This window comes from Toxorhynchites rutilus, chromosome 1 (assembly GCF_029784135.1).
Source record: "Toxorhynchites rutilus septentrionalis strain SRP chromosome 1, ASM2978413v1, whole genome shotgun sequence".
Taxonomy (NCBI): Eukaryota; Metazoa; Arthropoda; class Insecta; order Diptera; family Culicidae; genus Toxorhynchites; species Toxorhynchites rutilus.
The window spans coordinates 105745161-105758991 of NC_073744.1; the positions used below are offsets into that span (position 1 = coordinate 105745161).

At 41.7% G+C, this 13831-nt stretch overlaps 2 protein-coding genes across 5 annotated transcripts in view; both read left to right on the top strand.

Moving 5' to 3' along the window:
* The window catches only part of LOC129762455 (uncharacterized), a 43610-nt gene extending 42382 nt beyond the window's left edge, over positions 1 to 1228 (top strand). The window contains exon 2 of the mRNA XM_055760711.1: positions 1048 to 1228. Within this exon, the coding sequence (XP_055616686.1) occupies positions 1048 to 1159 (112 nt within the window). The 3' untranslated portion in view covers positions 1160 to 1228. The remainder of the gene's footprint in view (positions 1 to 1047) is intronic.
* LOC129762448 (teneurin-a) overlaps positions 1 to 13831 on the top strand; it is a 305694-nt gene that overhangs the window by 74841 nt on the left and 217022 nt on the right. The gene's annotated exons all lie outside the window — the stretch shown is intronic.

Genomic DNA, 13831 nt, shown 5'->3' on the forward strand with positions numbered 1-13831 from the left:
AGCATATGTAAACGCTTGTGAATTTCTCACTGGTGAGAAATCACTAAAGTTGGATGCAGTTCTACTTTAGGTGAATAAATTCACCGAAAATATGAATATATTCATTATAGAAGTTCACGCTAGTGTAAACGGTTGATGCGATTTCTCATCATATTTCTTCACATGAATATATCACTAGTCTAAACCCACCCTTACATGGATAGAAAACATTCAAATAAACTCTTTCACATGAATGTATTTTTAAATTTCCAGAGGTACCGGCAGATTATTTTCAGTAACGATTAGATATTTCCACATTTTCCTCGATACTGGAAGCCCACCAGTGGTTAATACTAACTCGATAACCACCTGTTAATAGTACTTGATTGAAAAATATTTGGTCACAGTGTTACAAGAATAGAAAACATTCAAATAAACTCTTTCACATGAATGTATTTTTAAATTCCCAGAGGAACTGGCAGATTATTTTCCAGAAATGATTAGATCTTTCCGGAACTTTCTCGATGCTGAATGGCATCCAAACGTAAAGAATTCCGCGCGTGTATGTGTGTGTAGCGATGTCTTCCCGGGGAACCGTTTGTGGCATCACTCTCCTCCTGATGGATTCCCTTCTGGCCTAAGGTGCACAAACAGGCTCTTGGTGACACTGTTCATTCGCGCTTTCATGATAAACGAAGAGCTTCACCACAACAGCGACAACATGCTCCAATCGCTGTTCAATTAGAACTGAGTGGATTTCCGAGCGGCGCTCGCTTATATACCGATTGGTGATTTCAATAGCCTGTTTTGAAAGCAATTTTAAGACTATTGAAACAAGTTTTTGGATCAAAAAGTAACAAGTATAGAACGCGTAGACATTTTATCTTTCGAATGAAGTGTTTATTATACCATTTCGTTCAGTTGTTTAGGAGCTATTAACGCTCAAAATCTCGGTCTCCGGCGTAACGCTTTCGTTTTCGAAACTTTGATTTTACACCCCGGTATAGAAATGAAAGACGTAGTCCTACGTCAAAAAAGCTTAGACATTTCCTTCTTGCTAAACGTCAGCCACAGAAGGACCTTCTTCAGGAACATGATGAGAGAGATATATTCGACGTCATCGCTTACCTCCTTGGTGAGGGACGTGAAGTGCCCGGTCGTTGCGTTCAACGTCAAGTAAATTCGTCAAATTAAACTCTTACATTCCATTGAGCTATGCGGAGGAAATCGTTATCATTATCGGAACAATTAAGGTTAAAATCTTCTATGCAATCGTGATATGAATTTATATTATTTGCCATTTTTATTTATTTGAATAAATGGAGACATAAAACACATGCAATCAAATAAATTTCATTTTTTCGCAATATTGTTACTACACTTTCTTTTAGGTGAAGGAGTTTCCTTTGAAGAAGTATTTCCATTATACCGGCTCACCAACTCAATTAAATCATCCCTAGTTTTTTTTTTCCAAAATATATATTTTTATCAAGGTTCATATGGCGTTAGCCTCACGGGGCCGGGAGTTCAATACTTTGACAATTTTTCTTATTATCTATGTTAGTAATATGTAACCGATTACTCGCGGTTGACTCGAGGTTAGTATTACAAGTGTTTTCGTAATTCGGATGTTGCTGTCTCCAATGCTCTGCACGTGTGCCCGACACGGGATACTTCCTATTGGGATGCAGCTGACCCTTAATCAGCAACGCCCCCTAGTCTGTACCTCATATCTAGCGTGGTGCGTCTTTCTCGACTCGAGGAATCCAGGATAGAATGGTCACTAACCGGCGCAATCATCAGTTCATGTAGAGTTGTCATGAGCGGTACAACCTTTGGCTCTTGTTGAATGATCAGTGGACTGCACAACCGTTGGCCCGTGTATCTGTAAAGAGTGTGTGTATGTATTGCCGCGACTAAGTAAAAGTTTATCGATGGGATAGGAGGGATATAAAACGGGGACACAACGAAGGAAACATCATTAAACGTTGACATCGGCGTTTCTGAGGAACAGGTATAGATGAAGCAGAAGATCAGGATCACGGCTAACTAAGATATCCCGGACGGGGATCTCCGATTGTCTGCCTTGTGCTCTCAGTGCTCTAGAGAGCTGAGAGCGAGCAGTATGGAACCGGATACACGACCAGACAACATGCTCGATGTCGTGGTAGCCATCGACACAATCACAAAGATTGTTTGCTGCGAGCCCTCTATCGCATTAGAGATGTGCGTTTAGGTTGTAGTGATTGGACATAAGCCGAGATATCACGCGAATGAAATCACGACCTACATTCAATCCTTTGAACCATGCACTCGTCGAGACCTTAGGGATAATCGTGTGTAACCAACGACCGAACTCATCTCCACTCCACATGCGCTGCCAACTTACGAGCGTATACCGACGAGGAATGTGGAAAAAATCATTATAAGCAATTTGCCTTTCAAAAAGTGTGCCTTCTAAAGCGCCCACCTTAGCTAGCGAGTCCGCTTTCTCATTCCCCGGAATCGAACAATGAGAGGGAACCCATGCTAAGGTAATCTTGAATAATTTTTCGACCAAAACACTCAATAGTTGTCTTATTCTAGTTAGGAAATAAGATGAGCATTTATCAACCTTCATTGAGCGGATTGCCTCTATTGAGCTTGGTTGAGACTGTCTGAAAAAATAAAATAGTGGTCGATGGGCAATGTTTCAATGATCCCCAGTGCGTAGTATATCGCACCCAGTTCAGCGACATACACGGAACAAGGATCTTTGAGTTTGAAAGAGGCACTGGAATTTTCATTGAAGATGCCAAAGCCAGTGGACCCGTTTATGAATGAACCGTCAGTAAAGAACATTTTATCAGATCTAACTTTCCCATATTCTGCCGAAAATATCGGCGGAATCTAATCGGAGCGTAGGTGATCTGAGATTCCATGGATTTTTTGTCGCATGGACAGATCAAAAATGACAGAGGAATTGCAAAAGTATGGGAAGCAAACTTGGTTGGAGATGCCTGGTGAAGGGTGCACGTCGTGGGTAAGGTACTCATGGTATAAAGACATAAAACTTGACTGAGGAATCAGTTGGAGTAGATTTTCGAAGTTATCAATCATCAATGGATTCATGATCTTGCAACGGATGAGAAATCTGTAGGATAATTCTGTGAACCGAAGAGTAAGCGGGGGTACTCCTGCCAAAACTTCGAGACTCATCGTATGTGTCGAATGCAAACACCCCATGGCTATACACAGGCAACGATATTGTATTCTCTCCAGCTTGAGAATATGAATCCTGGCAGCTGATCGGAAGCAAAAACTGCCATATTCTAACACTGATAATATCGTTGTTTTGTATAACTGAATGAGGTCTCCTGGATGGGCACCCCACCATGTTCCGGTTATGGTTTGGAGAAAATTGATTCTTTGCTGGCATTTCTGTTTCAAATACGCAATGTGTATTCCCCAGGTACATTTAGAGTCAAAATATACTCCAAAGTATTTGAAAAACATCGAGTGCTTGATCGTTTTGCCGGATAGGTGAAGCTGGAATTGGGCGGGTTCGTGCTTCCTAGAAAAAACGACCATTTCAGTTTTCTCCGTAGAGAATTCGATACCCAGCTTGAGGGCCCACGTGAACAGATTGTTCAGGGTATCTTGCAACGACTTTTGCAGAACGACGGGATTAGTACCCGTGATGGAAATAACTCCATCGTCTGCAAGTTGTCTCAGCGTCCAGTCTCTAGTTAGACAATCATCTATATCATTGACGTAAAAACTGTACAAGAGGGGGCTTAGGCAGGAGCCTTGTGGTAGGCCCATAAAACTGTATCGAGAAGATTTCAAGCTGCCATGATTGAAAAACATGTGCTTTTCTGACAATAAATTGTACAGGAAATTATTCAGAATTGGTGAAAGTCCACGATTATGAAGTTTCTCTGAGAGAATTTCCATGGAAACTGAATCAAATGCCCCTTTGATATCGAGGAAAACGGAAGCCATTTGTTCTTTGCGAGCAAATGCGATTTGGATTTCAGAAGATAGCAGCGCCAGACAATCGTTCGTCCCTTTACCTCGGCGGAAGCCAAACTGCGTATTTGACAGCAAATTGTTCGCTTCAACCCACTTGTCCAAACGAAGTAGAATCATTTTCTCTAACAATTTACGAATACAGGATAACATTGCAATCGGCCTATACGAGTTGTGATCGCAAGCCGGCTTGTTGAGTTTTCGTATGGCTATCACTCTCACTTGCCTCCAGTCATGTGGGACAATATTCAGCTCCAGAAACTTGTTGAACAAGTTCAGCAAACGCTGTTTCGCCAAGTCGGGAAGATTCTTCAACAAGTTGAATTTAATCTTGTCCGACCCAGGAGCTGAATTGTTACATGAGAGGAGGGCAATTGAGAATTCTACCATCGAAAAATTCTCATAGTCGCATTGGAGCGGAATGTCGCGTACGACGCTTTGTGCAGGAACGGAATCGGGACAAACCTTTCTCGCAAATTTGAAAATCCAACGGTCAGAGTATTCCTCACTTTCATTTGTATGGTTCCAGCCACGCATTCTCCTAGCCGTATTCCAAAGAGTGATCATAAATAGCGGTCTCCCTTGACAAACCATTGACGAACTTTCGCCAATATCCACGCTTTCTTGCTTTAACCAGACCTTTTAGTTTGGCTTCTAGAGCTTGGTACTTTCGAAACCATTCCACTAGTCCAGTTTTCCGGAATTTTTTGAAAGCGGATGATTTTTCAAGGTAGACCTTTGAACACTCCTTGTCCCACCAAAGTGATGGAGGACGACGTCGGAAAGTGGTAGCAGGAACACGTTTATTTTGAGCTTGAAGTGCGCTTTCGTAAATCAAACTCGATATAAAATTATACTCTTCGAGTGGAGGAAGTTCATGCATTAAAACAAGTGCTTCAGATATTATTTCTGCAAATTTTCTCCAGTCAATATTTTTCGTGAGGTCATACGCAATATCGACTGACTCACGAGAACCTGATTCATTGGCGATCGATAAAATTATTGGCAGGTGGTCACTACCGTGGGGATCTTGGATTACCTTCCACGTGCAATCCAGGGATAACGAAGAAGAGCAAAGTGATATGTCTAGCATGCTTGCCCGTGCAGGAGGGTTGGCTATTCTAGTTGCTTCCCCAGTATTCAAAACTGTCAATTTGAAGTTGTCGCACAGATCATAAATCAAAGTGGCACGGTTGTCATCGTAGAGTGAACCCCATGCTGTTCCATGGGAGTTGAGGTCACCTAAGATTAGCCGCGGCTCCGGCAGTGCCTCGATGATATCAAAAAACTGATGGCGGCCAACCATAGTTCTTGGAGGAATATATATCGAGGCAATGCAGAGGTCTTTGCCATTGATTTGTGTCTGGCAAGCGACAACTTCAATGCCTGTCATCGATGGGAGAGTGACTCTATAGAAGGAGTGACATTTTTTTATCCCCAATAGTACGCCACCAAACGAGTCATTTCGATCGAGGCGAATAATGTTGAAATCGTGGAAATTCAGTTCGTTGGCTGAAGAAAGCCATGTTTCACAGAGGGAAAATACATCACAGTTAGAACTATGAATTAAAAATTTAAATTGATCTAGTTTAGGGATGATGCTTCTGCAATTCCACTGTATTACAGTGGTCAAATCCTTGACCTCTTGCACTGAATCAGGCATCGAGAGAAATGAACGCTGCTAAAAAACCACATTTTTCTTTCAAAAATGTTCTCACAATCGGGAGCAAACATAATACTATGCTTTTAAGAGGGTCATTTATATTTAAAGCATTTAAAATATTGTCCACCAGGTCAGAAAGCGCAAGCAAGCCAGATTGTGGCTGTTGCCTCGACCGCGAAAAAGAAACAGACGTGTTGGGCTCTGCTCCGGGAAGTGCTGAGGACCCCTGGTGCGTAGAAGAACCGCTTAAACCAGGAGGTACTTGCTTCGGTCTATTCTCAGCACGTTCGATACGAGGTTTCATTCCAATTTGGGAAGTTTCGGTCTTCTTTCTGGGGAGCGATGGAAAAGAAGTAATTTTTCTTTTCCTAATGGCACCCTGCGATGTACCGGAACTTCCTGCATTGGGAGCGTCAGCAACAGGCTCGTCGTTCTGCAGAATGGAGTAGGGATTGTCCTGAGTCGTTGAAGCGGAACTCTTAAGCATTTCTGCATAAGTCCGCTTGGAACGTTCCTTTAAGGAACGCTTGAGTTTTTCCCTTCGTTGTATGTACACCGGGCATTGAGAAAGATCATGTGGAGCCTCGTCGCAATGAAGACACTTGCGCTCTTTTGCGCAAAAATTCCCATCATGACTCTCTCCACAATCTGCGCAACGTTGTTTATTGCAACAATAGGCGGCCGTGTGACCGAGTTGCATACATTTGTTGCATTTCATTACCCGGGGTACAAGCAACCAAACAGATAAACGAAGTGCACCTATTGCAACGTAGTTTGGAAGAGCGGAACCCTCAAATGTCACACGAAATGAGTTTGTCCGATTGAGAACTCGTTTGTCATTTTTAAGTGACACAGACTTCAGTCGATCGCATTCAAGAATCTTCACACTTTTAAGTGAGGAGTTCTTGAAGCGACCGACACCATCGAGTATCTCTTTTCGAGTCAAACCCTTTTCGTTTATTACACCGTCTATTTCAACGTTGCAACAGGGTACGTATACGCGATACTCAATCGCAAAGAGATCACAGCGCGTTATTGCATTCGCTTGGGTCCTGCAAGAGACGACAACTCGTAATTTGTCTGGCCCCATCCGAGTAATTTCAGTAACTTTGGAAAATTTCTGCGTTAGTTCTTTTGAGATGCGAATGACATTAAGAGGTTTTGATTTTCGTCTAAAGTATACAATGAATGGACCTTCGAATCCCTCCGGGTATTCCTTTAGACGAAAATCATGTTTTTCATCAATTTCCTCATCTTCAGAACTTTCTACTTCATACACAGAATTTTCCTCCTCAACGTCTGCTTCATCCTCCTGCTCTTCAGGAGGTGGGTCAGCATCAGAAACATTCAATGACGTGGATGGGGGATCCTCCCCGCCCTCAGCCATAATAATAAATTAGTCACCTGTTCGATGTGAACAGTATAGAATAATAATAAAAAAATAGAAAAAAATAAATGAGTAAATAAATTATATTTGTATTCAAGGTATATATAAATTATATTTATTTCAATTTTTTATTGTATAAATTCAAAAATGAAAAAAAGTTTCAACAAAAGTTCAACGGTAATGTAAGAAAAATGTACACCCCTAATGCCAACGCTTGTCGATTTGGTAAATACAATGTTGGACAATGGTGTAAATCGTACACAGGAGGTTGAAGGAATGATAAATGGAACAATAGAAAAATAAACTTCTACTTGCCGCTGCTGTGTAGCGTGTGATGAATGTGTGTTGATCTGAACTGGATCCTCAGCGTCTCGATCGTGCACCACTTTTTATTGAGCTCGCTTCACTCGCAAGCGCTGATGAAAAAAAGCACAATATAAATCTGCGTGAAAAAAAAACACCGTTATCGGATCGATTCTCAAACTTGTCCGATCAGCTCGCGAGTTCTCGAACGATTGTCCCTAGTTTTTATTAAATCTGGCTTAGAATTCTCATATTTTTTAACTAATACATTCGTTTAAGAAGGTGAAAGTGGCTAACCGAGATTACAAGCAAAACACGTCCCGAAAGCTGTATATGAATTTGCTCACAAAGCTCGACTGCGTCGTCCATACGACGAAACTTATGTGAAGGCGGATTTCAACCAGCTTCCGGGACAGGATTTTTATACCGCATCAGGAAAAGGGAAGGTGGCTGAAATTTTCAAAACCATCGAACTATCAAAGTTCCCGAAAAAATACGTCGTCTGACAGGCATTACAGAAATTTGAGTCGAATGAGGAGATCATCGCCGCCACGGAGGCCTACTTTGCAGATCTCGAAAAAACGTATTTTTCAGATGGATTAAAGAAGTTGGAGCATGGTGGGTCAAGTGTTTCGAGCTAAAAGGAGACTCTGTTGAGAAATAAATCGCCACTTTTCCAAAATGTTTGATTTTTTGTAAACTAAGTACTTATCGGACTGTCCTCGTATATATAAGCGAAGAACCCTGTCTTATCAGAGCTGAACAAGTTCATAATGCTTCAGTAGATGTGGTTAGCGAATAACGAATATGAGCCCAGCGTTGACTTGGGTCGACTTCCATGATTTATTTGTTCATCTTCAACATAAAAATTGACGGCGCCAGTGGTTGTGTGGTTAGCGTAACAGCCTCACAATCCGATCGGCCTGGGTTCAATCCCAGCTGGCGTCGTTGGGATTTTCTGAGGCGAAAAATCTCTGGTTACGTCTTCCTTCGGAGGGGAAGTAAAAGAAGTTGGCCCGGCTCATGAGTTGTTGAGTCTGATAGGTAGGAACAGGTGGAGTCGCCTCCCTGTTGTCGGTGATTGGCACTAAAAAGTGGCGGAAATAGGCCGACGAAAAATAAGCGAAGATAAAAAAAAAAAAAACATAAAAATCGTACAGATATAATGAACTACTAAGTCTAAGCCTAAACACATTCTTTGATATACCAAAGTCAAACATATAAGACACTTCATTAAATTTGCTACAACAGACGTTCAACGGATTGTTCATACCATAGGCGGTGATTCGATCGGCGGAGAAATTCTGATTGCTGCGTCACTCGAACAGTGTGTTCGTGTGTTGAAACGAACAATCGATGCGATCTGTCAAGACGTCAAAGACGAGTAATCGCTAAAGAAGCACTCGTCTGCTTGTTAATGTTGGCAGGTCAATCAGGTCAATCCTATCGCTCCAGATGAGATTCCGAAGAACATACCGAATAAAATGTTTGTACCCCATATTCCAACACACTACGCACCAATGAGCAGTACAGCGTTTTCAAACAATAAATATCTTCAAAGCATTTCGAGTTTCGTTTGATGAAACCTAGCATGCAGTATGCCTTCGCAGTGACTGGTGCAATGTGTTCCGTGAACCTTAGTTTGCTGTCTTCGAGGATTCCCAGACCCCTTAGGATACTCGTACGCTTCAAACCTGTTGTCGCCATTTTATAGTCGAAGTCAATCGGTGTACGTGTGCGGCTGAATGAAATCACGCAACATTTGCTGACATTAACATCCATCCCGTTCAAACTGCAACATTCCAAAATAGTGTCGGCGTACAACGTACAACGTACAACAGTTTACTATCGTTGAGACCTCTCGAAAAAAATTTAGATTGTCAGCATACATCGATTTTGGTGATTTCAGTGTTATCCATAGGTCGTTAATAAAGAGAACGAAGAGCAACGGCTCCGGATTCTACCTTGAAGGACTCCGGAATGTATCTGGAACGGGACAAAGAAGGCATCACCAACTTTCACTGTAGAACATCGTCCAGTAAGGTATGATAGAATCCATCGTGTTAGTCACTCTGGAATTCCTATTCTCTTGAACTTCTCAGCAGCTAGTATGTGTGGCACTTTGTCGAAGTCAACATACACAGCGTCGACTTGCTGCCATTTCTTCATTTTGTCCACCAGAGTCGATACGAAGCTTAGCAAGTTGGTTGTAGTCGAGCGTTTTTTCATAAAACCATGTTGATCGCCAGAGATCATGCATTTCGTAGACTGGTAGAGCACATCATGTACCATTCCTTGGAAGACCTTCGGTAAACAGCTAAGAATGGAGATCCCACGATAGTTCTCTACATCGTTGATCGACCTCGACTTATGGATTGGTGTGATCGAGGCGGATTTCCATATAGTGGAAAAGTACTTCTCACTAAGAGAATGGTTGAACAGAATGCTTGCCGGAGAAGCAAGAGAGCTCGTACACTGTTTGATGAAAAACAGCGGTAATTGATCTGGCCCAGGTCCTTTTGATCAGCCGATAGATTGCAGCTTAAGCAGGACTTCGTGTGATGACCTTCAGTCAAAGGTGGTGAGTTATTACTTGACACACTTTGAAAGAAGGACGAAAAAACAGATTCGAGTCCTGCAACGTGATGGCAGCGATTCCCCGTTAGCGCATGTTTTGAGGTATAACTTTCGACGTTTTTCGATCGTTCATGTAGTTCCAGAATGATTTCGGGTCCGCTTTCACATTATCTTCAATGCGATGAATGTAGCCATGAAAAATTTGGGGTTTGGCGGTAGAATAGTCAGTCTGCGGTCATATCATTAGGGTACTCTTGTGCAGGCCTGTTGATAACAAAAAAAATATAGGAGGTTATGTTCAAGACACAACCGCATTATTGACGTAGAACTACGCTGTAGTTTAATTCAAGTTGCTTGTTTATAACTGCGGATATTATTTTATAATGCTAAGAAAATTTTAAAATAACCATTCTACCAGTTTGGTCGCCCTCAAATGTTTTTTTATTGTAGAATCATTTGACGATAATTATTTGATAATACATTTTGTGTTCGCAGAACACAAAATGCACGAGATGAGCGCAGCTGTCATCCTTAGTGGAGAAAGTTTTGCTACTGCCAAGCGAAACCAAATCACATACAAAATTCCAGAACGACATTTACTTTCTTTGTGACTAAATAAACGAAATAAACTATCTGTTAATTTCAACAACCTCGAAAAGAGTAGCACTGCTTCATTATGATAAAGATTAGCGCAAATGCAATCCTAGTTGAAAGCAGTTTTGTGACTGGCACGCGAACCCATTATAACTTATTGTATAACTTGGTATTCCCGAAATAATTTTTGGTGCACAACCTTAACACCTGCTTCACCATAGCGTCAGTTCAAGGCATTGATGACAGAAAACAAACAATGTTAGCTGCTTGGAAAAAGGCTGAATATTTGCCTCAGCAAAAATTGATTAAAGGGTGTGTCACATCAAATTGCATCACGGAAAAAACGCTGTAGAAATTTCATTTTTAGGAATTATATCTTCAGCTTTCGCTTATAATCAGATAAGAGTGTATAGATCACGTTGACCATGCTTCACTGTCAATTTTTCGTAAATTTGGAAAAATGTCGTCGAACGAAAAAGAGCGTCGTGAATTAATCCTGTGCACTCATTTCGAGAATCCGGAGTTGTCACATCGGGACATCGGTAAGATGCTGGGAATCGTCGAATCCACGGCCAGCAGAGTACTAAAACGATACTTCGAGAACCTAACCATCGACCGGAAGGTGTAGAACGGCAAAAATGGATGCTCCGTCAGTGAAAACGATCACAAGCGCGTAGTTAAGCAGTTTAGACGTGATCCGAGAAGTTCGGTCCGGGATGTCGCCAATAAGCTGAATTTGTCAAGTTCATTCGTCCAGCGGACCAAGCAGCGGGAGGGCCTGCGTACATACAAAGTTCAGAAGGCTCCTAACCGCGACGAAAGGCAAAACATGGTGGGGAAGACGCGAGCCCGGAAGCTGTACACCGAAATGCTGACGAAGCCGCATTGCCTGGTAATGGACGACGAAACCTACGTCAAAGCGGACTTTCGTCAGCTGCCGGGCCTGTTGTTCTTCTCAGCAGAGGACAAATTCAGCGTTCCGGAGGAGATTCGCAAGCAGAAACTATCCAAGTTTGCCAAAAAGTACATGGTGTGGCAAGCGATCTGCTCTTGCAGAAAGCGGAGCGCCCCCTTCGTGATGACCGGCACGGTAAACGGGCAGGTTTACCTTAAGGAGTGCCTACAGAAGCGCTTACTACCACTATTGAAGCAGCACGAGGGCCCGACCATGTTCTGGCCGGATCTCGCTTCGTGCCACTATTCAACGGGACGTGTTGGAGTGGTACGAATCCAACGGGGTCACCTTCGTGCCAAAGGAAATGAACCCGCCCAACGCGCCGGAGCTTCGCCCAATAGAGAAATATTGGGCGATTATGAAGCAGGCCTGAAGGATTTTCAGTTCATTTGTCTCTAGTGTTCAAAAAGACCCTTGGAAAACTCGACTCTTTCCTCATATTACTCCTCCGCCTCCATTGCCTTTAGAAAGACACTCGATCCCTCTCCATCCAGATCGCCCAGCAAGGATGTTGTCTAATCGGTATCCTCACTAAGAATGAGTTTGCCTCAGTGAGATCAACTGTTTATACCCTAGGCAAATATTCCCCTTCGTTCTTCTTCTTTTCCTTTGTTCACGGAGACTTTACATCTTACGGTTTCCCCTTCTTTGCTCGTCGATAAGTTGCTCGTTATTGACAACTCTGTTCGGGGAAGCTCACAAATAGACAGAACAAATATATGAGGAAATGGTAACGCTTCCAATTTTCATCAATTAAAAGCATATACAGGCTATGGGATTGTAATGTATAGCATATTGAACAAATCTTAGGGAATTTCCGATTCGTTTGGTATGTAAATCGCCAAAATCCGTTCGCGGCAAAAATAGTTATTAACGTTAACTTTATTTCATAAAAACGTGACCTGTTTTCTGATTTGGCAGCCTTAATGAAAGACGTAGTTCTACGTCAAAAAATAAACTACAGATATCGGTCGTAAGCTAATAGTAAAAAATGAAGATCATTCCTTACGCGAATTCGATGCTTCATCCGGGATTCCACAAGACACCTGGGGCCGTTGAATTTCCACTTGTACTTCGATGACGTTGATTTTAAGCTGAACCTCCCGCGCTTATCATTTCTCGACGATGTGAAAATTCACTTTAACTTGACTGCCGATGCCTGCCTACTTCAGCAACAGTTGGACAGCTTTGCCATTATTACCTATTCAAGAAAAAAGGAACCGATCTTGTTCGATTATAAACTCTTGGGTACTTCCATCGAGAGACAGAAAACTTTCGTTTCAGCAGCACATTTTGTATATTGTTGGCAAAGATTATAGAAATATGGGCTTTTTGCTTCGAATTGGTGAAGACTTCAATGACATCTATTGATTGAAGCCTTTGTACTGATCGTTGATGCGTTCGACTCTTGAGTACAACCATCAAGTTTGGTGTCGATAGAATTAAAGATTACAGTGCAGATTTGAGCGCTTTGTCTTTAATACTTACATTTCGAAAGAATGGCGTAAGTGAGATTTGAACTCGTTACCTTTGCTTTAGCGTGAGAGGTACGGATGGTACCACTACGCCAGATCGCCTCCACTTTAGATACAGCATTCGCCGAAATGTTGCCCGAGCTATGTTAGTGTCTGATGTCCTGACGACGAGAATAGAGTAGGGGAAAGTAGGTAAAGACGGACACTGTGGGTAAGATGGACACTTTTAATATTTCATTAACTAAAATTTTTTGAAATATTTTAGTTATGCAAATACTTTCAATAAAGTGTATCAATACTTTCGAGACACACTGTTGATTTTCAGCGAGCGAACTATCAAGCTTGTAAACAAAACAAAAATTATCTTCGCGGGTGCACCATTCGATGTAGTTTTACTCCGTAGAAAACAGCGAAAAGTTCGTGATTTTTTGTTTTTTACGTGTTCCTCCAACGGGTAAGTGTTTATTTAGTCCATCATTAACTATCCTGTGATAAATCAGAGGTTTTTCAACGCTTATAGGAAGAGCTACGGTCATTCGAAAAAAATGAGTGGGTTATATCTATGATATAACCGCAAGGTTGACGTGGAACTACCTTAGCTTAGCAATCATTCGTTTGTATTGATTAAATTCTTGATTGAATGAATCAGTTTCCAAATTCAATTGAGTTCAATATATTTGCTCTGTGAGTGAAAAAAATGAACAAATGCCATGTAAAGTCAATTCATTTATTGTGATTGATTGTTCTTCGTTACAAGTAAATTTAATGACGGACCTTTTACGTTTGGTATGATGACTAGAACAAAATATATGTACGGAAGAATTATCAAACGTTTGATGAACCAGCCTAAGGCTGAAAATCTTTCCAATAAAGACAAAAAAAATTAT